The 27,445-nt window shown below is 57.3% G+C and overlaps 1 protein-coding gene and 1 long non-coding RNA gene across 9 annotated transcripts in view; one reads left to right on the forward strand and one right to left on the reverse strand.

Moving 5' to 3' along the window:
* The window catches only part of CRHR2 (corticotropin releasing hormone receptor 2), a 61,571-nt gene that overhangs the window by 2,516 nt on the left and 31,610 nt on the right, over positions 1 to 27,445 (reverse strand). For 5 of the 8 annotated variants that reach the window (XM_060195791.1, XM_060195795.1, XM_060195789.1 and 2 more), the window contains 9 exons: positions 15,857 to 15,942; positions 14,669 to 14,778; positions 14,326 to 14,443; positions 10,720 to 10,873; positions 9,528 to 9,588; positions 7,338 to 7,410; positions 1,229 to 1,314; positions 957 to 1,092; positions 637 to 678 (listed from right to left, as the gene is read on the reverse strand). In XM_060195791.1, coding sequence (XP_060051774.1) covers positions 637 to 678; positions 957 to 1,092; positions 1,229 to 1,314; positions 7,338 to 7,410; positions 9,528 to 9,588; positions 10,720 to 10,873; positions 14,326 to 14,443; positions 14,669 to 14,778; positions 15,857 to 15,942 — 866 coding nt within the window. The remainder of the gene's footprint in view (positions 1 to 636; positions 679 to 956; positions 1,093 to 1,228; positions 1,315 to 7,337; positions 7,411 to 9,527; positions 9,589 to 10,719; positions 10,874 to 14,325; positions 14,444 to 14,668; positions 14,779 to 15,856; positions 15,943 to 27,445) is intronic. The other 3 variants (XM_060195796.1, XM_060195790.1, XM_060195794.1) reach the window with 1 other exon arrangement.
* LOC132539846 (uncharacterized) lies at positions 7,974 to 10,626 on the forward strand. Its single transcript, XR_009551112.1, has 3 exons — positions 7,974 to 8,356; positions 8,568 to 8,634; positions 10,543 to 10,626. It is a non-coding gene; the product is annotated as an uncharacterized LOC132539846 (long non-coding RNA).

Genomic DNA, 27,445 nt, shown 5'->3' on the forward strand with positions numbered 1-27,445 from the left:
GGGCTGGCCGTCCAGGGACCGGACCCCACAGGCTGGCTTAATGCCCCACGAACACTCCCTGTCTGCCTCGGGGCCGGCCCCGGCCCACCTGCCATCCCTGCCCATCTCGTCTGGGCCCGTTACAGGCAGGCGAGGGGCTCAGGTGGGGCTGGTTCCTCCGGGCTCAGGCAGCGCTCAGGCGGGGCAGCAGCTGCTGGGAATCCGCACTCAGTGCGGCCTCAACCTCCACTCGCACCGAGCTGCCCGCCCCACCCTCACCTCCGCGCTGCCCCCACCCCACCCCACCCTACCCGGAGCTGGCCCGGAGGCCTGAGGCCTTGTGTGTGGGTGGGGGTGTGCCAGCCCGCTTTCTGTCTCTGCCTCCCCTTCCCCCTTGCAGGCCAGGTGTCTCGTCAGCGCCTCCCCACCCTCTTCCAGTACTTAGGGAAGGCGGGCGGGGGTCTCTGGGCGGCACAGCTGAGCTACAGGTCAGGAGCCGCTGGGGCCTGGGCCGGGGCTTCCTGTGCTCCTAAGGCGGAGTAGTGACCCAGCCTCCCCACCCTCCTCGGGGGCAGTGCCAGGGCTAGACGGCCCTACTAGGACTGCCCTGGCACGGGTCCCGGGACCCCCAAGCCCAGCTCTCCACAGGCCCCATACCTCTCCGTTGAAGAAGCAGTAGAAGACAGACACGAAGAAGCCCTGGAAAGGAAGGGGTGTGCTGTGGCCTGCTGGAGTTGTGCAGGGGTGGGCTGAGGTGAGGGGCCAGGGGCTCAGAGCTGGGCGGCCTCCCCGCCTGCTGGCATCACGCGTGCCGGGCCGGTGGCAGTGCGGGCAGGGAGACCAGACACAGCTGGTGCCCGGGGCCACAGGGCAGTGGGCAGGGCTCGGCCCCGGGCGTCCCCGGCGGCGGCCCAGAGGAGGCTCAGTTGGCACCGGTGTCTGGGCACATGGCCGCGCCCCACCCACCGCTCACCCACCTGGAAGGACTGCAGCAAAGAGTTGAAGTAGACGAACACGATCTGTGACAGGTCGTCTTCCCCGGGGTTGACGAGGAACAGCATGTAGGTGACGCCCAGGAGGGGCAGGAGAACCAGGGTGGCCTTCACCGCCTTCCTGCAGGGCGACGGGACCTCGTGGCTGCTCTCCCCTCCCCCCCAGGGCCGAGGGCCCCGGGCGGCTCCCAGGGAGGAGACAACGTGACCTGCCTGCTTCCTTCCCGCCGGGGGCCAGGAGGGGCCGGGACACCCACCTGTACTGGATGGTCTCGGACGTGGTGGAGGCTCGCAGTTTTGTCATTAGGATCCTGACGATGTTGAAGAGAAAGACAAAATTGATCTGGAGAGAGGGAGAGAGGGACAGGTAAAACTCAAAACAAAACAGAAAAGCCAGGCTTGGGGACTCAGCTGGCCTGTCTGCCCAGCTCCCTGCCACCTGCTGCTTTCAGGGCGGGTCACTGGCCCCCCCGGCAGGAAGGCAGTCACATGGGCAGAGACAGGGGTGAAGGGACTGTGCTGAGGCCTGACCCCCTACCCTCACGGGATGAACTTCTCTCGCTGAGACAGCCGGGTGGGGACGTGTTGGGGACAAGCAGACCCCTCCCCATGACACAGGAAGAATCAGTCCGTCTCCTGCCAGCACCCGACAATCCCACCAGAAATGGTCGTAAATCCCAAGACACCACTGGCCTCCGTGACAGAAATAAAGGAGCCCAAGACCCTACAAAAAGCTCGGCCTACCACCTCCGGCAGGGAGCTGCCACCCTCCCTGGCCTGATCACACTCTGCCTTGTCTGCACTCCACACCGCTGGCCTCATTTAGTGTCTCCTGTTTCTAGCCCTGGTGCCAGATGCAGGAGGGGCTCTGGAGTTAGCTCGCTCGTTTCTCGCTCAGGAGCACGCACGGCACCGCTCCCCTGGCCCCTGGGGCTGGGGGCCCTGCAGGGACTGGGCAGGGTCCCTCACTCCTCTCTTGCGGCTGAGGGGCTGCAGACAGAGGACAGCCCTCTGCGGTGCCGTGGAGACAGGCGGGCAGACAGAGGCCCAGCAGCCATCTCGCTCTCTCACAAGCAGCCAGGGGAACTCCAGAACCTTCAGACCCGGAGGCAATGAAGACGAGTGGGCTGCCCAGCCGCCTCCCAGGCTCCTGGAAGGGCCTCCTTCATCTTCATTCCAGCCGCCTCCGTCCGGGAGCCCAGCACAGCCAGCCCCTCCCCGGCTGGACTCCTCTTCCTCTCTGGCTGAGAGGCCGGCCGTGACGGGGGCGTGCGCCCCAAGGTGGAGGGGAGGCCGGGGCAGAGGAGGGGCCCGGGTGTGGGTCGCCCAAGCGCAAATGCACCAAAGTCCAGGACTCTGGGTGGCGGGGGAAGGGTTCAGGTCCTGGAACAGGATGGCAGAGGAGGACCTAGTGGGGGCTGGATGGAAACGTGGAGAACTGAGAAATGCTACACAAGGACAAACTGTTGTGTCTCACTGTCGACTACAAACCATGAGTCCCCAATAAAGAAGCTTTAAAGAGGTCACCTAGGAGACCACGGCCAGCTGCAAGCACCTGGTTCACCCCACCTGAGCTGGGTCGCTGGGAGACTAGCGAGAGGGGCCCCACACTGGAGGTTTCCAGAGCTCAGGGCAGAGCCCTTCTCCGCCGGCCGGCCGCCCGCCCTGGCCCGGGGAATCCTTGCTCTTAATCTCACCCCTTTCCTCCTCTATTTGTTTAATTTGTTAATCCTGCTTCTGCACTGCAGATGGAGTTTGGATCTTAAAATCCTTTTTAAGTTTTTATTAGGTTTCCTAATGATAACAAGATTGTACAACAACAGGGAAACAATTCCACACAGTTCCCACCACCAGAGTTCCGTGCCCCATCCCCTCCATTGGAAGCTTCCGTAGTCTTTTTTTTTTTTTTTTTTTTTTTAAGATTTTATTTATTTACTAACGAGAAAGAACCAGACATCAGTCTGGTACATGTGCTGCTGGGGATTGAACTCAGGACTTAATGCTTGAGAGCCCAGTGCTTTATCCACTGGACTCTCCCGGACCACAGCTTCCCTGTTCTTTATCCCTCTGGGAGCAGGGACCCAAATTCTCTATGGGGAGCAGAAGGTGGGAGTTCTGGCTTCTGTCATTGCTTCTCCACTGGACATGGGTGTTGGCTGGTGGATCCACACCCCCAGCCTGTGTGTCTGTCTGTCCCTAGTGGGGCAGGGCTCTGGGGAGGGGAAGCTCCAGGACACATGGGTGGGGGTGTCTGTCCAGGGAAGTCAGGATGGTGTTGGGCAGCGTCTGCAGCCTGGTGGCACTCAGCTCTCCTTGGTCCTTTGTAGCTCCCACCTGCCAGTTTATAGGGGCCTAACGCCCCACTGGGTCCCTCCAGTCCCCTCCCCTCGAGTTCCTCTCCTGCTGGCCTGAAAATCCGACTCCCTGTAGAATTCCAGGATCTGCAGCTGGGTGCTGTCTCCATGCACCCTTCTTGACTCGCCCCCCCCCCCCCCCCCGCCATCCTTCTTTTCAGTGTAAGCAAGAAGTGAGCCGGCTTTTTGAGGTCCAAGTCCCTGGCACTCTGGGACTCTTTCCCCAGAAAACTCCATGGGTCAGTGGGTGAAGTGTATTACCCACACACACACACACCCCTTAATATCCTGCACTCTTCTGCTCCGTCGTCACCAGAGACTCACTGTTCTGCGTCAGTTTTTTCATACCCACCCCGGAGCAGGCAGGGCGTCAGCATGACAAGGACCCGGGACAGAGCAGCCGCCCTCCCAGGAGAGCAACTTGCTGGGCCTTCCTAGGTCCTGGGTTTCAGGCTAGGAGTGGGGGACACAGGCGGTGGCGCAGCGGGTTAAGCGCATGTGGTGCAAAGCACAGGGACCGGCTTAAGGATCCCGGTTGGAGCCCCCGGCTCCCCACCTGCAGGGGAGTCGCTTCACAGGCGGTGAAGCAGGTCTGCAGGTGTCTGTCTTTCTCTCCCCCTCTCTGTCTTCCCCTCCTCTCTCCATTTCTCTCTGTCCTATCCAACAACAATGACATCATTCATAACTACAACAATAAAACAACAAGAGCAATAAAAGGGAATAAATAAATATTAAAAAAAAGAAATTAAGAGAGAAGAGAGAGATAGAAAGGTGAAATAGAGAGAGGCACCTGCAGCACTGCTTCACTACTCATGAAGCTTCCCCCCTGCAGGTGGGGACTGGGGATTTGAACCTGGGTTCTGGTGCACTGTGACGTGTGCGCTCAACCAGGTGCGCCACTGCCAGGCCCCTCTGGCCCCTTCCAGCTCCTGGTCTGACGGCATATATATTTCTTTGGGTCCCAGGGCCATCTTAACACATAAGCTAACCCTAGACTCCTTACACCAGAGAGACAAGAATCTTAGCCTTCTCTGACTCTTCCTGCCGCCCCCAAGAAGAAAGTGCTGGAATGGAAATGTCTCCTCGTTCCTGTTCCTGACACACTGAGTATTCACCTACCACCTAACAATCCACTTCCCCCAATTACCCACCCACTCGGCTCCTGACAGCCACCCACACCCTCCGTCCGCCCGCTCCAATGCCTGCTCCACCCCCCATTCATCAAGGCGTCTTCCTGCCCACCCAGCCGCCCACACACCCGTCCTTCCCCCAGTACATATCAGTCAGCGGCTCCTGGGTGGGCCCCGCTCCACCTGCTGACAGGTCCATCCCGCAGGGCCTGGGAGATGGGTCTGGTCCGCACTCCTCGCATTAGCTGCACAGGGTGCGGCTGCCTTCCTGCGGGTGACTGGCTCAGCAGAGCACACGGGAGGGTCTGGGTTTGAAGCCCAGCGCCCTGTGGGATGGCTCGTGAGTGGCAGAGCAGGGCTGCGGTGTCTCTCCTCCTCTGTCCTCTCTGGCTGGCTGGCAGAGGAAGGGTGGAGAGGCAGAGTCCACCAGGAGAAGTGGAAGCAGAGCTACAGAGGCCCTGGGGTGGTCGGGGAGATGGCGCCGTGCATGAAGCCCCGGACTGACTCTCGAGGGAGGTCAGTGGGCCTCTCGAGTGCGTGGCTTAGAAAGCCTCGGCCCTTGCTGGCTCCCTCCCACTCTGAGCCTTGCTGTCTGCCTTCCCGGGGCCCCGGGGTGCTCTGGGCAGCACGCCTGTCCTCCTGCCTCTGCGCCTGTCTGTCCTCTGGGGAGAACCAGCCCATCTCGGAAGGTCGGCCCAGAACACATCCCTCATGGAGATCGCAGAGCCTCCTGCCTGCTCCAGGGAGGACTCAGTCAGTGCTACGTGCTGGGGCTGGAGACACAGCTCACTGTCCAGGGCACCTGCATTCCTGTGTGTGCGACCCGGTTCGAGCCCCAGCACAGTCTGGGAGGTGCTGTGGCAACGCAGGATGGTCTAGTGCCGTGGTGTCTCTCCCTCTCTCTGTCTCTCTCTCTCAAGAGCAGACAAAGAAACAAACAGCCATTGTGCAGAGTGGCAAGACTGTGCACACGCTAGGCTCTGGGTTCACCGCACCCAGAAGTAAGCATGGTCTCTCAGCAGTGGAAACCCAGCTATGACCCACTGGGAAGGGGGTGTGGAAGGTGACGGGCATGGCGCACGTGTCCCAGGGAGGTCTCGGGCCAGTTAGCAATTGCAAAGGGCCTTCGTGTGGTTTCTCTGCCTGTGGAATGGCAGCCCAGTCCCCGTTCTTTCAAGCAGCAACGGTGTGATGGCTGGAAGCCAGGAGGATGGTATTCCTGGAAGGGTGCCCTTCAGAACCTGGAAGCCCAGTTGGTGCAAGTAGCCGGAGGGGCTGGGCCCACAGGGAAAGGTAAAGGCCTTGGGGCCATAGGCGAGGGTGAGCCGGAAAAGGGATCAGGAACTCTCCAAGCCTCCCCCCAACCCCCACCTGCCAACATCCAGGCAGTGAGGTGTCCACCCCTGGGCCCTCCCCAAGTCAGCTTTCCTTGGCAAGCTTCCAGAATCAATGAAATGCTCAGTCCTCAAGAATGGGCTTTGGGAGCTGTCTGGGAGGGCAGGAGTGTGGGGTGGTGGGCGTGTCATTTCACTCATCACAGCCAGGAGGCCAAGGACAGTCCATCCCCCCACCAACAAGGACTGGCCTCTGCCTCTGGAACCAGCGCCGAAGCCCAGTGATGGCATTCAGGCACTGAGGAGGAAACTCTGCAAGTCATCAAGGACACTTGAAAGACGGTCAAATAGCCTCCTCCAGAAGGAGGTAAGTGAGGAAACAAGACAGGCAGCATGCACTGATCCAGCTGAGCTCAGCAGAGGCAACGTCACATGGCAGGGGACCAAGAGGAAATCGTGGAGGAATACAAGCAAAGTCCCAGAGGTTCCACAACTGGGAGAAACACGGATTTTTGCAGGCGACCTCACCAGTGTGACATGACTCCATCCTGACCTCCCTGGACAGACGCCCTCACCCATGTGTCCTGGGACCTCCCCTCCCCAGAGCCCTGCCCCACTAGGGAAAGACAGACAGAGGCTGGGGGTGTGGATCCACCTCCAACACCCATGTCCAGCGGAGAAGCAATGACAGAAGCCAGAGCTCCCACCTTCTGCTCCCCGTAAAGGATTTGAGTCCAGACACCCAGAAGGATAAAGAACAGGGAAGCTTCCAATGGAGGGGATGGGACAGGGACTCTGGGGGTGGGGACTGTGTGGAGTTGTGCCCCTGTGATCTTACAGTCTGGTTCATCACTGTTAAATCACAGGTATTAAAGAGAGAAGCAGAGGGTCTGGCGTGGGTGCAGGAGGAGCGCCTGGCACCAGCTGTACAGGGGAGGCGGCCACTCATACCCAGACTCCCTGGGAGTGAGCAGCTGGCGGCCCTTTAAGGAAGCTGTATGGGCCCAGAATTACCGAGCCTGAAATAAATCTTGTGTAAATGCCAGTTTCTTACGGGTTTTTCTATATGTCTCGATCTTTTATGTGATGTATAATGTTTTTTTTATTTTTCTGGGCGCAGGATGCAGCCTCGCAAACTCTGCCTTAATTAAAGTGAGCTGTAGATTAAAGGCACAGCAGCAATTACACCTCAGATGCAAACCCATCTGGTGAGGGTGCAGGCGGGCTGGGAACAATTGCTCATTAGGCTTCATTCTGGCTACAGGGCGCCCGGCTGGGGGCGGTGGGCTGGGCCACGCGGGGGCTCACTGCAGGCGGAGCTGAACCCGGAGCCCCACGAGCCCCTTCTGTGCCACCCGCTGTCCCTCTGCATGGCTTTCTGGGCACTGCACAGGTAAGGGGCCTAGGAGGTAGGAGGCCACCAGAAACCTGCCGTCGGACCCTTGGGCTGGAGGTGGTGAAGGCGGGTGGGGGAGCGGTAGCTCCAGCAGCTGGGCCCCTGCTGTCCCCAGGTTCCTCAGCCCATGCCAGTCCCCACCGGGGACCTACCAGGAGTACCAGGATGATGGGGCCTTGGTATATGTAGTCCACCAGGTCGCCAGGCTCCTTGCCAAACCAGCACCTGCAAAGACAGTGAGTGTAAGAGGCCTGGAGCTGCAGTCTGGGGCCTGTGGAAAGGGGCTCAGGGTCCCGACCTGGCCCGCCACCCAGGCTCACCTGCAGCTGCCTTTGCCCTATTCAGAGGGTCTGCAGTCCCCAGCTGGACCGAGGGCAGGTCTGGGTGCCTTCCTCCTCCTCTTGCCCCACTCCCCTTCCCCGTTTGCCCTGAGGCTGGGCCTGCAAGAGGCTCCTGAAGGCTGGCAGACCCAGAGCACGCACCAGGCAACAGGTGCAGAGTGAGGGGCGGAGGCCTTCCTGGGTGCTGGGCCTCATCTACCTACTCAGCCCAGGAAGCGCCGTGGCCAGAGGCTGGCGTTCTTCAGGACAGGCTGCTGAGAAGAGCCCCGGGGCTGGGGGCAGGGAGGGGGAACAGGGCTGGGCTGGGACTCAGTGCCGCTGACTTCAGCTGGACCTGGGGAAAGGCTGCGTGAACTGAGCTGCAGGAGCCGTCTGTCTGCTGCAACGTCACGTTCATCCGGTTAAATGGCCTTGGGCGGAGCCCTCTCCCCCTCGGCACCTCTCAGCGCCAGGCTGTGGTCTCTGCTCGTCTCCCCCACGGCAGAAGCCTCGTGGCCTCCCAAGACGGCCGTCTTCCCTGCAGGCAGCACCTGTCTTTAGAGGTGCTTTCTGATGTCAAGCTTCCTGGACCCCCGTCCCCACCCCTGGCCCAGCTGCTCTCTCTAGCCTGAGACCCCCTTGCAGAGTGCAGACCACTGTCCCCAGTTCTCCTCCCAGCTGCTGGCGTCTCACTGCCGGGCACAGTAGCCGTGGTCCAGGCTCTGGTGCAGGGGGTGCTGGGGTTGCACACTGCACCCCAGGCAGAGGCTGGGACTCAGAATGAAGTCGGCTCCACTGCCCTGGCCCAGGGTACTCGGAGGGAATCGCTGACACAGCCTGGTCTTCACCAGGTGAGACAGCCCTGAGGTCAAGGCGCCCTTCACCTTGCGGCTTAGAGGTGCCAGTGTTCTGGGCCTGGGGGCAGCTCACCTGGGCTATGCTCTCAGTCTGCCGGCTGCGTGGCCCTGGCTCAGGTTCTAGCCTGACCCTCACGGCACCGGAGGAGGTCTCAGTGCTGTGACATCTCTCCCTCTCTCCTTCTGTCTGTCTCCCTCTCTTCAGTCTGGAGCAGTGAAATCCGAATGAGGACACAAGGGCAAGGAGGAGGGGCGCCCAATTCTTTGATTCAGTTCCGTTAGCAAGTCGCTGCATTTGAGGCATGAGAGTGAGCGCCTCTGGGTCCTGGGGAGCTTTTTCTTCTCAATCCAAGAACAGTGAGACAGAAAACTTGGCTTAAAATACTTAAAGATATATTTTATTTGTAATACTTTTTGATGAGTGAGAGGTACAGAGAGAAAGATGGTTAGATTGATATTAAATAAATAAATAGACGGACAGATAGGTGGAAATATGGACAGATAGATGAATGGATAGACGGATGGACAGATGGATGGATGGATGGATGGGTAGATAGAATGGATGCATGGATGGACAGACAGACAGATGGATAGATAGGTGGATAGATAAGATGGATGGATAGATAGGTGGGTAGGTAGATATATAAGATAAAATAGAAGGATGGATAGGTGGATACATAGACAGACAGACAGACAGACAGACAGACACAGAGAGGCCAGAGCACTGCTCAGCTCTGGTTTACAGTGGTGCTGGGGTTGAGCCTGGGACTTTGGAGCTTCTGGTATGGAAATGTGTTTACGTGATCACTAGGGTAGCTCCCCAGCCCAGCCAGGCTGTGCTGAGGGCTGGACCCCGAGGCTGCCCTGCCCTCCCCTCCTCTCCCCTCCCCTGCCCTCCCCTCCCCTGCCTTCCCCTCCCCTGCCCTGCCCTACCCTGCCCTCCCCTTCCCTTCCCTCCCCTGCCCTGCCCTCCCCTGCTCTGCCCTCCCCTCCTCTCCCCTCCCCTGCCCTCCCCTGCTCTGCCCTCCCCTCCTCTCCCCTCCCCTGCTCTCCCCTCCCCTGCTCTGCCCTCCTCTCCTCTCCCCTCCCCAGCCCTCCCCTGCTCTGCCCTCCCCTCCACTGCCCTCCCCTCCCACAAGCCCTGTGACTGGCCGCTGTCACTTACTGCTCATTCTCATAGTAGAATTTGCCCACGGCCCAGGCGGTGACGATGGGGCAGGGCACGCCTGAAAGAGCGACAGACATGGCCTGCAGTGGGCCTGGGGCCTTGCACGGAGCAGGCCTGGGATCACGCTCTCGTCTTCTGCAAGCCAGGGACCCCCCACGCCTAAACCCCTATCCTGGTTTTCCCGTGTCCCCCCAGCCTGGCTCCCACTGCATGCAGACATGGTATAACTGTGGGGGGATTTTGATAGAGAGGTGGAGCTGGCTGGCTTCTCCTTCAAAGCCAGAGTCGGATGCCTTCGGATTAACCATTCCCAGCAGCGGGGGGAGAATGGGGGCATGTGGAGCCTGTGGGGCTGTGTGAGAGCCTGGTGGAGCTTCGGGGAGTCTCCCATCCCTGGATGGCGGTCTGGAGAGACACCCCACTTGGTAGCCTCTCTCCTTACAGAGATGAGCCAAGAGGGAAGGTCTCCCAGACTCAGTTTCTCCTTGTCAGCCTCTCAAGCTCACAGAAAGCCTACAGGCCTCTCACACTTAGTTCATTCTCCTGCTAGCAGACTAAGTGGCTGCTGGCTTCAGAGTTCACACATTTGCTATAACTTCACCTTTGATCAAATAGGAGAACACCGTCTATCACACACCCCTGCCAGTACCCGGCAGTGAGACCCCACATTCTGTTTCCTTGTTCCCTTGATATCTGTGATTTACATCAAGCTTTGTTTTTCTTCTTCTCTCCCTCACCTTACTGGTGTAACCCCTATGCTTCTCTCAAATGCCTTTGGATAATTAACCTGCCTGCATCATGGAGACTAACTGTCTTGACCTTTATGTATCTCATCAATTCTTGTCATCCCAGCCCCTACCATAGGGGCAAGCTGACCTTTAAGAAACCTGTCATTTCTGACACATGTGAAAAACGTTCTTTGTTTAACTCAGTATAAAGGCCTGTACCCATCTCCAAATAAACGGATGTTCGTACCAGAACATCTCCCGACGCCTCTTTCTGATTCACGCAGCCACTGGAGCTGGTGAGGGAGGGTCGGAGGCTCACCCCCGGTTGGAGCCACCTCACGTGAGTGCCAGCATGGAGTGTTCATGGGCGGGGAGTGGCCTCATGCAGCGTCTGCAGCCCACATGCAAGGAAGCGACTTTGTCAGTGCCACCCCCAGCCCTGCGGCCCCTGGGACCCTCACACCAGCCGATGAAGAGGAAGGGCCATGTGCGCAGGCGCTCGGTGGAGTAAGTCATGACAACGGCTGTGTGCAGGTAGCAGCCCTCCACAAACATCCAGAAGAAGTTGGTGACCACGAAGTAGTTGAAGACGGTGGTGATGCCTCGGCACCAGGCCTGCGGGGGCGGGCAGGGTCAGGGCCTGCTGACGGCACAGCACTGCGCCCTCGGGACGCCAAGGCCGGTCATTTCCATCGGCTCACGGGCACGGCAGGAACCTTCCTGAACCTGCGGTGGAAACCTCCATTTCCCTCAACCCCCTTTCCCTGCTGGAGATGAATTTCGGGCTACAGTCTCTGCTGGAACCAGAGTGTCTGTCTGCTCATCAAGATGTTCCAATTTCCCTTTCGAGTGGAGAGCGCGAGAGAGAGATAGAGGGACTCGGGCTCCAAGCTTCTGCCAGGCAGAAGCGAGAACAAAACAGCCCTGGTGTGTTGTCACTGTTGTTATTTTGCAGTTCACCTTCAGTCCTCAGCCACTCAGGCTGGTTTTCCATTTAGGAATGGAATATGAAATTGTGTGTGTGGGGGGGGGAGTGAGCCAATTATAAGAAAACTGTTAGGGGCCAGGTGGTGGCACACCAGGTTAAGCGCACACAGTACTAAGCTCAGGGACCCACGAGAGGGCCCTTGTTTGAGCCCCAGCACCCCACCTGCAGGGGGAACCCTTCACAAGCAGTGACGCAGGTCTGCAGGTGTCTCTCTTTCTCTCTCTCCCTCCTCTCTCAATTTCTCTCTGTCCAGTAAATGGGAGAAATGGCTGCCAGGAGCAGTGGACTCGTAGTGCTTGCACTGAGCCCCAGTGATAACCCCGGAGGCAAAAAAAGAAAAAAGAAAATTGTCATATAATAATGGTCCAGGGTCTGCGAAGGTGGGCTGTAGTCGTCGAGATGACTGTCGAGGGGCTCGGGGCTCGGGGCTCGGGGCTCGGGGTGTGAATGCTGGGGCTGACCAGCCAGCAGAGCAGACTTTGTCCATGCCCTCTGACAGGGCTCTTCTGCCAAGCAGCAGGGAGAGCAGCCACCTGGGCACCGCCACCCGGGCACTGGGCGGGGTCAGAGCCAGACAGGTACAGCGGCTTCTGGCCGGGCTCTTTGCTTTTTCTTTATTAGTGATTAAATGCTGGTTTACAGAACTACAACATAACAGGGTACAACTCCACACCGTCCCCAACACCAGAGCTCTGTGTCCCCACTCCTTCCCTCCACTGGAAGCTCCAGCAACTCTCCTAAGGTTGCAGACATGGGCTGGCTATTATTTCTACAACCATCTGTCTGTATTTGTACACATTTGCCCTTTTTTTTTGTTAAGGTCCCATCTTCTCTTCCTTTCCAAGCGACACATCCAGCCGAATGTCCCTCCCTTTTCCCTCCCCTCTCTCCGGGTCCTGATGGAGCTGGAGTTCAGAGCCCTCTGGTCACCTTCCCCTGACATTTCTCCCCCTCTGGGAGCCTGGACCCAAATTCTCTATGGGAAGCAGAAGGCGGGAGTTCTGGCTTCCATCACTGCTTCTCCGCTGGACATGGGTGTGGGCAGGTGGGTCCGTGCCCCCAGCACCAGCCCCAGCCAGGCTCTTTCAACAGCCCTTCCAGGCCAGCTGCCCCACAGGCTCACCCTCTGCTGCCCACAGAGAGGCCATGCTGTGGGGAGTGGCACTCAGAGAAATGCTGTGAAGGGCGGCCCTTTCCCCTCTGCCCAGCGGAGCTGAGTGGAGCTGGTTGTCACATAAGCCTCCTGCCGCTGCCCAGGGTCCCAGCCCTGAGCTCCACCCCGCACAGCTGCATTCTGGGTTCTGAAAAATCTGCAGAGCTAAGGAACTGAAGGAGCCTGGCTCCCAGCCCTGCGGTCAGGTTGCTCTGAGCTCGGTGGCGTGTCATCAGCAGGTACCCACACTGGAGGGACACTGGTTCCTGCTGGCCAAGACCACGTGGGGCCAAACACTGGGTCAGGTCTGGTTGGGTGCCCGCACAGACCCAGTGGGTCCAAGCAGATGAAATGCAAAGTTGCAGGAGTCGGGCGGTGGCGCAGCGGGTTAAGCGCACGTGGCGCAAAGCGCAAGGACCAGCGTAACGATCCCAGTTCGAGCCCCCGGCTCCCCACCTGCAGGGGAGTTGCTTCACAGGCGGTGAAGCAGGTCTGCAGGTGTCTGTCTTTCTCTCCTCCTCTCTGTCTTCCCTTCCTCTCTCCATTTCCCTCTGTCCTATCCAACAACGACAACATCAACAATGGCAATAACTACAACAACAATAAAAAACAAGGGCAACAAAAGGGAAAATAAACAAATATAAAAAATAAAAAGAAACGCAAAGTCGCCTGCTAAGTGTGAGCCCCAGGACTTGGCACTGGGCCCCGCTCTAGACTCCGGTCTGACGACAGCCGTGATGTGGCCAGCAGCACTTGGCACAGGTCCAGGGTGGGTGACTGACACCTGTGATGGGCTGTCCGAACCCTGCCGGCCCGCGGGGGCTGCCTGGCCTGGCTGAGCCCGTCTCCACATCTGTGCCATGGAGTGACCCATAGCCCTCACCATCCCACTCGAGGCCTCAGTGAGGTGATGCACAATCTCTTCCTCTCCCTCTCTCTCTCCCTCTCTCTCTCCCTCTCTCTCTTCCTCCCTCTCCCTCTCTCCCTCCCTCTCTCTCCCTTCTCCCTCACCCTCTCCCTTCTACCTCTCCCTCTCCCTCTCTCTCTAACTCTCCCTTCTCCCTCTTCCTCTCCCTCTCCCTCTCCCTTTTCCCTCTCCCTCTCTCCCTTCTCCCTCTCCCTCTCCCTCTCTCTCCCTTCTCCCTCTCCCTCTCCCTCTCTCTCTGCTTCTCCCCTCTCCCTCTCTCTCTCTGCTTCTCCCTCTCCCTTCCCCTCCCTCTCTCCCTCTCCCTCTCCCTTCCCCTCTCCCTCTCTCTCTATTTTTGCCCCCAGGGTTATAGCTGGGGCTCAGTGTGGCACTAAGAATCCACTGCTCCTGGTGGCCATTTTTTCCCCACTTTATTGGCCGGGACAGAGATTCATTGAGAGAGGAGAGAGATAAGGAGAGAGAGACAGACACCTGCAGACCTGCTCCACCACTAGTGGAGGTTTCACCCTGCAGGTGGGGAGCTGGGGCTCAAACCTGGGTCCTTGCACTTTGCACTGTGTGTACTTAGCCAGGTGCACCGCCACCCAGCCCCTGTATCTAATCTTATTTATTTTTTTATTGGATAGAGGCAGAAGTTGAGGGGAGCAGGAGAGATAGAGAGGGAGAGTCAGAGAGACACCTGCAGCCCTGCTGCACCACTCGTGAAGCCTCGCCCCTGCAGGTGGGGACCAGGGGCTTGAACCCGGGTCCTTGCGCACCGTGACACGTGCGCTCCACCAGCTGTGTCACTCCCTGGGTCTGGTTCCAGTCTCCTCTAGGGGCGTTTAAGGAGTGGGGTGGGGTGGGTGAACGGCCGACATGAGGACTGGGACGGACTGGGACGGACTGGGACGGACTGGGACGGGGAAGAGCCGAGCCAGGCCCCAAGCTGGAGCTGTGCCCGGGGGCAGAGAGGTGGGCGAGCGGCCCGCAGCGGGCAGAGCAGGGGGAGCACAGACCTCATTGCGTTGGTGCACCTCGTGGTCGACAAGCTGCAGCAGGAACCACACTGCGTTGCGCAGGATGAAGGTGCTCACCAGGTTCCAGTGGATCACGTTCCGCAGGCAGCGGATGCTCCTGGGGGAGGCGGGGGAGGGGGGGCGTCAGCCGGCACAGGGGCTCCCCTAGGCCGGGAGAGACTCAGCCCCCCCACCCCTACCCACCGCGCGGTGGCCGAGGCCCCTCAGCGCCAGCGCCTCGGTCTCCGGTCCAGCCCCGGCTCCCTCTGTCCATGAGGCGAGACCCCTCCCCGCCCGCCCTCAGCAGGGCAGGAGTGTTTTGGAACCTCTGGGACAGACTCACCGCAGGGTCAGGAACAGCAGGAAGGCGGCCACCAGGGCTGCCATGGAGACACAGTGGCCCAGGTAGTTGACAATGAGGGCGACTCGGTAGTGCAGCTCATACCTCCTCTGCTGGACAGACAGATGGACACACGGGCAGATGGAGGCTCGAGGCATGTGGAGGCTGGGGATGGGGACGCTAGCAAGGGCCACCCTGTGAGTCTCTTTGCAGAACCACTATGCTGTCTTCCTCACCCCCTTATTCCGTTTTTATTTTTAAATATATTATTACTTTGTCTCTAGGGTTATTTCTGGGGCTTGGTGCCAGCACTATGAATCCACCACTCTTGGGGGCCATTGTTTTCTTTCTATTTTATCTGGTAGGACAGAGACAACTGAGAGAGGAAGCAAGATAGAGAGAGAGAGAAAGGGGATCCCCACTGCAGGTGGGGAGTGGAAGCTCGAACCCGGATGCTTGTGCCTAGTACTGTGTGCACTTAACCAGGTGCATCAGCACCCTGCCTCCTGAATCTAGTATTTATTTATTTATTTATCTATTTATTTTTTGACACTAGGATCATCACTGGGGCTCAGTGCCTGCATGACAAATCTGTCATTCCTGCTAACCTTTTTTTTCCTCATTATTATTTTCTTTTGTGGTCCAGGAGTGGCACAGTATGGGAAGTACTGGACTGTCAAGCATGAGGTCCCAAGTTCAATTCCTGGAAGCACATGAGCCAAACTGCTGCGCTAGTTCTCTCTCTTTCTCTCTCTCTCCTCCTGTCTCATGAACACATACATGGAATGTTTAAAAATCTCTTTTATTTGACAGGACAAAGTCAGACGAGAGGAGGAGACAGAGAGGGAGAGAGACAGAGAGACACCTGCAGCCCTGCTTCACCACTCGTGAAGTTGCAAGCTTTCCCCACTTGCAACTGGGGTCTGGAGGCTTGAATCCTAGCCCTCGCACAGGGCGACATGTGCTCTCAGCCAGATGTGTTCACCATATCTCCACCCCACTCTTGTATCTCTGGCTACCTAGGCCTCTTCCGTTCCTCTCAAAGATGGGGCTCCGTGTCTGCCTTTCTCTCCCCTGCCAGAGTCACTGCCAACAGGGACAGACATGGGGACGAGAGGAAGTACAGACAGGAGTGGCTGGGCGACAGAGTCACAGGCTCAGCTCTGCCCTCGGGGCACGTGGGCCACTCACCTTGTCATGGAAAATCGGCTTACAGTGAGAGTAGTCGATCCTCAAGGCCCACGTCCCATTCTCCAGACACTCCCGGTAGGCACTTCCTACAACAGATGCCAGCCATCACCAAGCGGGCCTCCTCTCCTCAGGAACATGTGCTCCGTGCCCCACCCCAGTCCCCAAACGCAAACTTATGAACAGTCCTTAAGCAAACAAAAATGGAATCACCGTATGACCCAGCGATAGACGCCATGCGTAGCGTTTATCCAGTGGACAAACATTAGAAGGGAGACATGCAGCCCTGTCCGCAGCTGCATTATTCACAACAGCCAAGGAATGGACGCAGCCTAAATGCCCATCCAAGATGACTGGATAGAGAAGGGATATATACTGCATGGAATACTACTCTGCCACCAAAAAGATGATATTGTGTCCTCTGGGACAAAATGGATGGAACTGGAGGTGACTATGCTTAGTGAAGTAGAGATGAAAGGCAGCTGCTACGTGACGGCTTGGCTCCTGTGTGGAATCTAGAGAGCTGATTCACATGAGCTTGCCAAAGAAAAAACCCAAAGAAAACAGAAGCTGGCAAACTGTTGTAAGGCTTGTGAGAGCTCTGGTGGTCATGGGAGGGGTGGACACACAGCTCTGGTGGTCATGGGAGGGGTGGACACATAGCTCTGGTGCTGGTCATGGGAGGGGTGGACACACAGCTCTGGTGCTGGTCATGGGAGGGGTAGACACCCAGCTCTGGTTCTGGTCATGGAAGGGGTGGACACAGAGCTCTGGTGCTGGTCATGGGAGGGGTGGACACAGAGCTCTGGTTCTGGTCATGGGAGGGGTGGACACATAGCTCTGGTGCTGGTCATGGGAGGGGTGGACACAGAGCTCTGGTGCTGGTCATGGGAGGGGTGGACACCCAGCTCTGGTGCTGGTCATGGGAGGGGTGGACACAGAGCTCTGGTTCTGGTCATGAGAGGGATGGACACACAGCTCTGGTGCTGGTCATGGGAGGGGTGGACACCCAGCTCTGGTGCTGGTCATGGGAGGGGTGGACACCCAGCTCTGGTGCTGGTCATGGGAGGGGTGGACACCCAGCTCTGGTGCTGGTCATGGGAGGGGTGGACACACAGCTCTGGTGGTCATGGGAGGGGTGGACACCCAGCTCTGGTGCTGGTCATGGGAGGGGTGGACACACAGCTCTGGTGGTCATGGGAGGGGTGGACACACAGCTCTGGTGCTGGTCATGGGAGGGGTGGACACACAGCTCTGGTGCTGGTCATGGGAGGGGTGGACACACAGCTCTGGTGCTGGTCATGGGAGGGGTGGACACACAGCTCTGGTGCTGGTCATGGGAGGGGTGGACACACAGCTCTGGTGCTGGTCATGGGAGGGGTGGACACACAGCTCTGGTGGTCATGGGAGGGGTGGACACACAGCTCTGGTGCTGGTCATGGGAGGGGTGGACACACAGCTCTGGTGCTGGTCATGGGAGGGGTGGACACACAGCTCTGGTGCTTGTCATGGGAGGGGTGGACACACAGCTTTGGTGCTGGTCATGGGAGGGGTGGACACACAGCTCTGGTGCTGGTCATGGGAGCGGTAGACACACAGCTCTGGCGGTGGGTGTGGTGTGGACTATGCACTGTGTCTTACAATCTACTATTAATCACACATTAAAAATTAAATAAATTTTAAAACCAGCAACAACAGGAAGAGAACACCCGCCCCGTGGCTCCCGGCGCCCAGAGGACAGAGCCCACACTTTACCTGGCAAGCGCACTGCAGGCCAGGATGCTCATGTCAGTCAGTAAAGTCAGACTGGCACTGGCAGCGGACTGGAGTCACCATCTGTCACTGTCCCCAGGCCTCCACCATTCTGGACTTTTTCAGAGAGACAGACAGATCCCGATGCAGACGGGGGGTGGGGGGAGAAGACGGCACACCAGCGGGGCTTCCTCCACCGTGTGGATTTGAAGGAGGGTTTTGCGAGTGGCAAAGCAGACGCCCTCGCCGAATGGCCTACAGGCACAGGCTCTAGCCAGCGTTGTGTGTGCTGCGAGTCTGATCAGAACCGGGCCCAGTGCTAAGCTCTGCACTGGCCTCAAGACTCCCTGTTCTCAGCGCACACAGTGACTCCCACTCTTATTTCAAACGGCCGTTGTCTTTCTGCCTCCGGAGCTGGGGTCCTGTGCACGCGACACAGAGAGAGGCAGCTTGGGGTGGTGGAGGGGTCACACGATGGTATGGGGGCACCAACACCCACTGTGTGGGGCTGCGTATGAACCTGCGCTTTGCACTTGGGGAGCCACTGACCTCCCCAGCCAGATAGCCCTCCCACACCTTCTTAAGTTTTAATTCTATTTATTTGCTGGATAGAGACAATCAGAAATTGAGTGCGGAGGGTAGAAGGTGAGAGGGACAGACACCCGCAGCCCTGCCTCACCATGCGCAAAGCTTTGCCCTGCAGGTGGGGTGGGGACTTGAACTCGGGTCCTTGCGTGCTGTGACATGTGTGAGCGCTCGCGTCCACTAACAGCAGCACCGACACGGCAGGCGTTTGTCCTGCACGGCGTCCTCTCCGAAGCCCTAAACACACCTGCGGTCACTCACGCCTCACGGCGGCCCCGCGCCGCAGCGATAATCGACCCACTTCACAGAGACACAGGATGCGGCACAGGGAGTCTGGCTGCGCGTGGACACGCAGGCGAAAAGGAGGATCAGCCCCCGGAAGGCACGGTTCCGGGTTTGGGCCCCCAGGCTGCCAACCGTGGTCCACAGGACCGAGGAAGCTCCGGGAAACGAGGCCACGCTCCGGGAAGCTGCTCTGTGCCGTGTCTGCGAGCTTGTGAACACTAAAGCTGAAGTGAGCTGCGTGAAGACGTTCCAAGCCTCAGCGCCCAACGTACGGAAGCACAGGGGAGACACAAGGGGACGAGATGAAGGTCCAGGAACACTCATCAGTGCCTTCCACTCGAGGCGCCAGGTGGAGGCGCACCTGGCTGAGTGCACGTTGCTGTGTGCAAGGACCCAGGTTCAAGCCCCCAGTCCCCACCTGCAGGGGGGATGCTCTGACAGCGGGGAAGCAGGGCTGCAGGGGTCGCCGTCTCTCTCTCTCTCTGTTTCCCCTACCCTCTCCATTTCTGGCTGCCTGTATCCAATAAATAGATGAAGATAATTTTTTAAAAATTTAAAATCTTCACTGGATTGCGGAGGCCCAGCTTCTGCGGTGCCTGCCCCTCCTGGGCCCCCATCAGGAGGGTCCCTCCAGCCCTCTGCTAGTCTCTGCCTCTGCCGTGAGCCACTAGTGTGTATCTTACCTGCCCACTTTGACTAGAGTCACACTCGGGGGCACTGGTGTCGAGGTTCTGCTCTCTGCTAATAGGCAGCCATCGCGGAGTTCCCGTTCGTGCCCACGTCAGCTGCACCACGTAAAGCTAATGAGAACAGATCGCTCTCGGAGCAGAGAGCCAGAGCTGGGAGGGGAGCTCAGATTGTTTTTGGAAGCAGAGAGTTCTGAAATAATTGAGTTACTTAAAAAGCCCACTTCCGTTGAGCTGACAGTGAGTTAGAAGCGATGCGATTATTAAGGAGCATTTGTTTGAGCAAAAACAATGGGGGGGGGGAATTCTATTAACTTAATTGTTTTTTAATTTGGAGCTCTAAGCTCAGGGTTTTTTTCAAATTTAGAGTTGTGACTGGCCTGTTCCTGTCTCCCAGGCCTGAGGCAGGCAGGACCCTGGTCCCCAGGAGAGTCAGCCAGGCTGGGGCTGGCCAGCCACTGGTGCTGCCTCAGTGTGAGCACAGGACTCCGCACGTCTGCCCATGGCATCTCACCCCCTGTGCTGTCTCTCCATTCGCGGTTGTCTCTCTGGTGGGAAGGCTGTGTGCTCAGAGGACTTGCTTCTCCCAGTTTGAGATTGGCTACCACCACACTGACGGGAGCTTCAGTGTCCTGGTATCTCTGTATCTCTTTATCTAAAAAGTCATCTCGGAGCGGTAAAGTCCAAATGATGACAAAAAAGAAAGAAAGAGAAAGAAAGGGAGGAGGGAGGGAGGAAGAAGGAAGGATGCAGGGCAGGCAGTGGCGCACCTGGTTGAGCACTCACATTACAGTGTGCAAAGACCTGGGCTCAAACCCTTGGTCCCCACTTGCAGGGGGGAAGCTTCCTGAGTGGGCTGCAGGTGTCTCTTTGTCTCTCTCCCTAATTCCCCCTCACCTCTCAATTTCTCTCTGTCTCTATCCAATAATAAATAAAAATTAAAATAAAAAAATAAAACCCATCATTTCCTTTCTCTCTCTTTAGATTTCTTAGTCTCTAATTATCTATTGGATAGACAGCCAGAAATCGAGAAGGAAGGGGTAGTCAGAGAGGGAGGGAGACAGAGAGGCACCTGCAGGCCTGCTTCACCACGTGCAAAGCTTCCCTCTTGCAGGTCCCACCCCCGGTCTCCCGTTTCTCCCTCTGAACACTACCCGCACGTCTGTCCATCTCTCGAGAAAAGGTTTGCTCTGCTGAGCCGCAGAAACACAGCCATGTCGCAGCTGCAGATGGTGAGGTCTCTCTCGGCCGGGCCGGGCTTTCTTGCTAATCTGATAGTGCATCTGCTTTATACACACGTGCTGCTGTGACCCGCTACTGTGCTACATTCCAGCATTTGAAAACATCAAGCATCTCTTTTGAATCTTTTCTGTAGTTCACGGTGGATTTCCTCTGTTTAGACCTGATCCTCGTGTATTGATTATTGGTTTTAACTAGAGCACCGCACAGCTCTGGCTTATGTGAGAGCTGGGACCTGGGGCTTCAGAGCCTCAGTCATGAGTCTCTTTGCAGAAGCGTGATGCTGTCTCCCCTGCCCGTGATCCTTATTTGCAGCTGGACTAAGCTGCATGGGGACAGACTAGGAGACAGCGACCGTGCTGCAGCTGCAGAAGCCATCGAGTCATTTTCTTTTATATATGTCTCCTCCAGGGCTATTGCTGGGGCTCGGTGCCTGCACCACGAATCCACTGCTCCTGGAGGCCATTTTTTCTATTTTATTGGATAGGAAAGAGAGACACTGAGAGTGGAGGGGAGATAGAGAGGGAGAGAGAGAGACACTTGCAGACCTGCTTCACCTCTAGTGATGTTTTTGCCCTCCAGCTGGGGACTGGGCGCTCGAGCCTGGATCTGTGCTCTGTGTTCTGTGCTCTGTGCATTTGCCCAGCTGTGCCCCACCCACACCCCTGCGTTTCCTTATCTGCTGGAGATCTCGGTTCAGGTGTCACCAGAGTGGCCCCAAAGTCTCGGTCAGAGAAAATGTGACCCTGTATCCCCACTTGGCTTTGTTTGTGGCTGGCTGAGTGGCCTTGATGAGGTTCCTTATTTCTTGCTCTCAGATTTCACTCTCAGAAAAGGAGTGTAAATCTTTTTTAATTTAATTTTTTTGTTTTTAAAAATATTTATTATTGGACAGAGATAGAGAGAAATTGAGAGGGGAGGGGGGGATAGAAAGGGAGAAAGAGAGATACCTGCTTCACCACTCATGTCTGTCCCCCTTAGGTGGAGAGCAGAGGGCTCGAACCCAGATCTTTGTGTGGGTCCTTGCGCTTAGTACTACGTGCACTTAACCAGGGGTGCCACCGCCCCGCCCTGGACATTCCTCTCAGGGCCCTGCCTGTTCACGTCGGGTCTCCTAAAGCACTCTGCTCACTGTTCACAGAGGGCCTTCCACTCTGTGTCCTCGTGTTGCTTTTAGACGCCACAGGAGGCCCACGTTCATGCAGACAACGGAGAAACTGAGTCACGGCGGCGCAGGACAGCAGAGTGAGATCACGCCGGGCCAGCAGAGAGGCAGGGCTGCCAGCATGGCTTCTCGGGAGAGGAAGTGGGAGCCGGTGCCCACCCCAGGAGCTTCCTCCCTGCCCTCCTTAGCAACAGCTCCATGGGCCCGTCGCCATGACGCCAGCCCACAGCAGCAGGCAGGAAGGAGACAGAGAGTGAGGCCCCTGAGCTGCAGGCCACTATGGAAAGAAGGGACGGAAACTCACCAGGCTCCTTCCCTACAGAGAAACTGAGGCCCAAAGGGGAGAAAAGCTCCCAGAGCAGGAGGGAGCAACGCCAGGGTCAGAACCGGATCTCAGATCATTTATTTTGATTTTTAAAAATTACCTATATTTATTTATTGGATAGAGACAGCCAGAAACCAAGAGGGGGGATAAAGAGGGAGAGAGGGAGAGAGAGAGGGAGGGAGAGGGACCCCTGCAGTCCTGCTCCACCACTCACAAAGCTTTCCCCCTGCAGGTGGAGACCAGGGGCTCACTGTAACATGTGCGCTCAACCAGGCGCGCCACCGCCCACCCCCAGAGTACTCCTGTACCGTGGGGCTCTGAAGACAGTGGCATCCAAGACACCCGCAGGCAGCTGGCTCCCTGCACCTGCCTCTCCTTCACTCTGGCCCCATACTACCTCCTAGCTGGCCCGTCACTGGCCTCCTTTGTTTCTTGAACTGCTATTAATGATTCAATGATGGTTTATGAGATTATTAGGTTAAGGCCTGGGTGATGAGTGCACACGTTACAATGTGCAAGAACCAGGTTCAAGCCCCCTGCTCCCCACCTGCAGGGGCAAAATCCCCACGAGTGATGGAGCAGGGCTGCAGGTGTCTCTCTGTCTCTCTGTGTGTCTCTCTGTCCCTGTCTCTCTCTCCCTATTTCCCCTCCGGCTCTTGATTTCTGGCTGTCTCTATTCAACAAATAAATGAAAACATTTAAACGAAGATGATCAGCTCACAGGGAACAGTCCCACACCGCACCCACAAGCACAGTCCTGTGCCCCACCCACCCAAGCACAGCCGCCAGAGTCCCACAGTGTCTCGGCAGCAGCCTGCTCGGAGCTTGCCTTCAGGGTCCTGTTCCACAGGACTTCTTCCGTGGGACCGTCCCCACTCGCTCTACTCCCCTTTGGGGTCAGTGCCCTCCATGCGCTCACATAGCCTGGGCTGTTCTTTCACTTAAGAGCAAATACTAACAAGTTCTTTTAAGAGTCTGGCCGTCTGGGACAGGAGCTCCCGGGCAGGCGGACTCAAGTCTTGTGCAGCTTGGAAGCTCTTGTGTTGAGTTGGGCAGAGAGGAATGCAGCCAGAAACCCAGGATGAGATGCCACAAGATGGGGGAGGACTCATGGAGGGGAGAGGAAGGGAGAGAAGGGAGGGAAGGGGAAGAGAGAGGAGAGAAGGCAGGAGAGAGGGGACAGGAGTGTGGGGGAGAGGGATCAGGGTGCTGTACACCTGACCCTCCCCGAGATGAAGTGCTCTCAGGCAGAGCAGCTGAAACTTCTATTGTGCTGTCCGTACCATCCTAACACACGAGGCAGGAAAATGCCAGATCAAAGGCCAAGAGCCCCAAGCCGCCCGGGCCCTGGCTCGCTGTGAGTCCCCACACGTGTCTTTTCCTCGCTGGCGCAGTCGTTTGCTGGGGAGCAGGCGCGGAGGGCCCTGCAGTGGGAGCACGGCGCCCGCTCTTCTCCCAGCACCCTTTCCTCTGGACTCTCCAGGCTGGCCACGAGCATCGGGCTCTGTCCTCAGACGTCAGGGCGCCCCCAGCCTCACTGAGGACCGGGAGCCGAGACCTCAGCTTTCAGATCCGGACATCCACTTACTCAACTCAACACAGGGCTCGTCTGGTCCTGCCTGTGCTTGTACCCTTCTCCAGCCCCGTCTCAACAAGCACGGCATTTCCACTTCTCTTAGACATTCACCACCTCAACCTCCTCCAGGAAGCCTTCCTAGCATGCTCCAGAGCCCATGGCGTCCTCTTTTCTAGAGGTGCATGTTCTTTCTGTAGGCTGGGGTCCCTGAGGGGCTGCACATGGACAGGGAGACCCAATGAACAGACTGCTTCTGCTGGGGACTGTCCATTTACATGCTTTCACTGAAAACACAACTATAGCTTCTGTGTGTTTCTGATCCTGTCAGGAGCCTCAGTAGAGAGAAGACCAATTATTCCCAGCAGGACATGGTGGGGTCGGAGGCAGGGGAACGTGGACTGGCGCCTCTTCTGCAGCCATGAGGTTCGCTGTGCGCAGTGTGGGAAGGTCCCAGAGCAGGCAGAGAGCAGAAGGACGGGAGGAGAGGGAGCCCAGGGCCTTGGGGGAAAGGCAGGCGATGGAGGGGAAGGCAGGGAGGGCAAAGAGGGGAAGAGAGTTGGAAGAAAGAGAAGCATAAAGCAGAACATCAGAAGTGGAGAGAGACACAGAGATAGGAACATAGAGGCAGAGACGGTGAGAGACACGCACATGGACAGACGGCCTCGGCCAAACCCCTGTGGGGCTGCAGCCGCGGGGAGGGACGGCCAGGAGGTGCGGAGGACGCGCCCGTGCGGGGGCCCATGTGGGTGCTCACTGACGGTCGGGGTGGTGGCCCAGGGTGCGAATCTGCTTCCCAGAGGGACCTGGGAGGACTGGGGGCTGCGGAGTTGATGTCCCCTCTTGCCAGGGGTTTATCTTTCTCTCCCCCTCTCTGTCTTCCCCTCCTCCTTCCGTTTCTCTCTGTCCTGTCCAACAACGACGACATCAATAACGACAACAATAATAATTACAACAATAAAAAACAAGGGCAACAAAAGGGAAAATAAAATAAATTAATACAAAATAAAAAGATGGTTAATGAACAGGAGCCAGGTATTAATGAAATACCAGGTCCTCACCTTCCAGGCTCCCCTCCGCCCACCCTCCCCATACGCTCAGAAGCCCCCCAGCCCTGGGGGCATTACCGGAGACACGGAAAAGGTCTCAGGAGGGGTCTCTGGAGGAGACATGAGAGCCCATGGCAGACGATGTCAGCAGAGCTCACTCAGAGAATGGGGGTTCCCTCTGGGGCCTCCTCTGCCCTGAGCTCTAGACGCGGAGGAAGGCTCTTCAGCCTGGACAGTATTTCCTCAGGCACCACAGGGTCCTCCGAAAACTTGCTCCTTTTTTTTTGCCTCCGGGGCTACGGCTGGGCTCCGTGCCTGCACTATGAATCCACTGCTCCTGGAGGCCATTTCCCCCATTTTGCTGCCCTTGTTGACATTATTGTTCTTGTCATTATTGCTGTGGTTGTTGTTGGAGAGGACAGAGAGAAGTGGAGAGAGGAGGGGAAGACAGAGAGGGGGAGAGAAAGACAGACACCTGCAGACCTGCTTCACCGCCTGGGAAGCGACTCCCCTGCAGGTGGGGAGCCGGGGGCTCGAACCGGGATCCTTACACCGGTCCTTGCGCTTTGCGCCACCTGCGCTTAACCCGCTGCGCTACCACCCGGTCCCCTTTCTTGTGGTTTTTAAACTTTGCTTTTATTTTATCTGATAGAACAGATAATTGAGAGGGAGGGGGAGGTAGAGAGCCAGAGAGCCAGAGAGCCAGAGAGCCAGAGACACCTGCAGACCTGCTTCACTACTCATGAAGCTTTTCCCCTGTAAGTGGAGACCAGGGGCTTGAACCTGGGTCCTTGGGCATGGTAATACACGCACTTACCCAGAATACCTTTTCTCTCTCTCTCTCTTTAAAGATTGTGTTTATTTATTTGTGGGACTGATAGGAGGAGAAACGGAACCAGACATCACTCTGTTACGTGCTGCTGGGGATTGAATTCAGGACCTCATGTCTGAGAGTCCAATGCTTAGCCCACTGTTCCACCTTCCGGACCACCCCAGAATATTCTCTTTGTAGGCCACTAGCACTGCTACTAGCAGACCTGGTTTGAGGCCTTGTTCTGCTATGAGCTGTTGACTTTGGGAAAGCCACTAGCAGCTCTGTGTCCTGGCTTTCTTGCAGACAACATGGACATGTGGCTCCATCTCTCCGTGACTGATGAGTGAGCCTACAGGGAGCCTGCACACGCACACACACGTGCACACATGCACACTCTCACACACACACACACACGTGCGCACACACACGTGCACACACTCATGCACACACATGCACACACACTCACACATACACACGCGCGCACACACACACGGAACCTGGTTCCTGAAACAGCAGTACAGACGGTGGGGACAACCATGGAGTGGACTCAGACACATGGGTTCTCAACTTGGTTCTCCAGCTGACCAGAGTGTGTCACCTTGACCAAGTCCCTTCCTCTCTCTTGACCTTACTGCTTCATTTCAGCCCCTGGGTGATACAAATCAAGACTGATCTGGGCTGGGGAGACAGCATGATGGTTCTGCACACAGACTCTCCTGCCCGAAGCTCTGAGGTCCCAGGTTCCATCTCCAGCATCACCACCAGCCAGAGCTCAGCAGTTCATTTTCACATCCACATCTCTCTCTCTCTCTCTTTCCCTCAGAAATCAAATATTTTTATTTTTCTATTTTTTATTTTTAAAAATATTTATTTATTTCCTTTTTGTTGGCCTTATTTTTTTATTGTTGTTATTGCTGTTGCTGTTGTTGGATAGGACAGAGAGAAATGGAGAGAGGAGGGGAAGACAGAGGGGGAGAGAAAGACAGACACCTGCAGACCTGCTTCACTGCCTGTGAAGTGACTCCCCTGCAGGTGGGGAGCCGGGGCCTCGAACCGGGATCCTTATGCTGGTCCTTGCGCTTTGTGCCACGTGCACTTAACCCACTGCACTACCGCCCGACTCCCTAGAAATCAAATATTCTTAAACAGACCCTGACCCAATCTCACAAACCTGCTGCCTGCTGCTTTCAGTCCACCAGGCAGGCACTCCTCCCTTGAGAGCGCACCCCAGATGTCTGATCTCCAGCCTGGGAGGCTCTCTGGGTGCACGTGTCCTGGTGCCTCTGCTCAGAGTCCTCCTGGCTCCTGGGCTAAAGTCCTGAAAGCTGACACGTCTCCGGCCATGCTCAGTCTGGTGTCAGCTCTGACTCCTGCCTCCCTGGACTTGATTCCAAGTCTCCTTGGTTCCAGCATCTCTGACAGCAGCCCCCACTCCAACTAGGGAGCCAGCTCCCAGCCATACTGTCTCCAGGGACTGTGCCCAGAGACACACTTCTCACACTTCTCTGCAAGGCCTGCCACCGTTTGGCCTCCACCCGGCACTGGTTCTGCTGCTTCTTCCCCTCTCTGTGTGCTCCACGCACCATCACCCAGTCCCAGTGGGCAGAGCCCAGCCCCAGCTCCTCTCCAAGGCCAGTTTCGCATTCAGACTCTGCCAATTACAGGCTGAATCCTACCTGTCCTCTGACATGCAGTTCAGAGGGCTGGGTCCTCTCAGACCGTCCAGAGTGTGGGCGTGAGTCTCTGGTCCACTATCTGCACACAGTGAATGTCTGCATGGAGGCGGCACTGGCCCACAGTTAAGAACGAGGGCTGCCAACACCCACGGCCAGCGGAGAAGCAGTTACAGTAGCCAGACCTCCCACCTTCTGCTCCCCATAAGGAATTTTGGTCCAGACTCCTAGAGGGATAAAGAACAGGGAAGCGGGGGTAGGGCGGTGGTGCAGCAGGTTAAGCACATGTGGCGCAAAGCGCAAGGACTGGCTTAAGGATCCCGGTTCGAACCCCAGCTCCCCACCTGCAGGGGAGGCGCTTCACAGGTGGTGAAGCAGGTCTGCAGGTGTCTGTCTTTCTCTCCTCCTCTCTGTCTTCCCCTCCTCTCTCCATTTCTCTCTGTCCT

Source organism: Erinaceus europaeus, chromosome 8, assembly GCF_950295315.1.
Source record: "Erinaceus europaeus chromosome 8, mEriEur2.1, whole genome shotgun sequence".
Lineage (NCBI taxonomy): Eukaryota > Metazoa > Chordata > Mammalia > Eulipotyphla > Erinaceidae > Erinaceus > Erinaceus europaeus.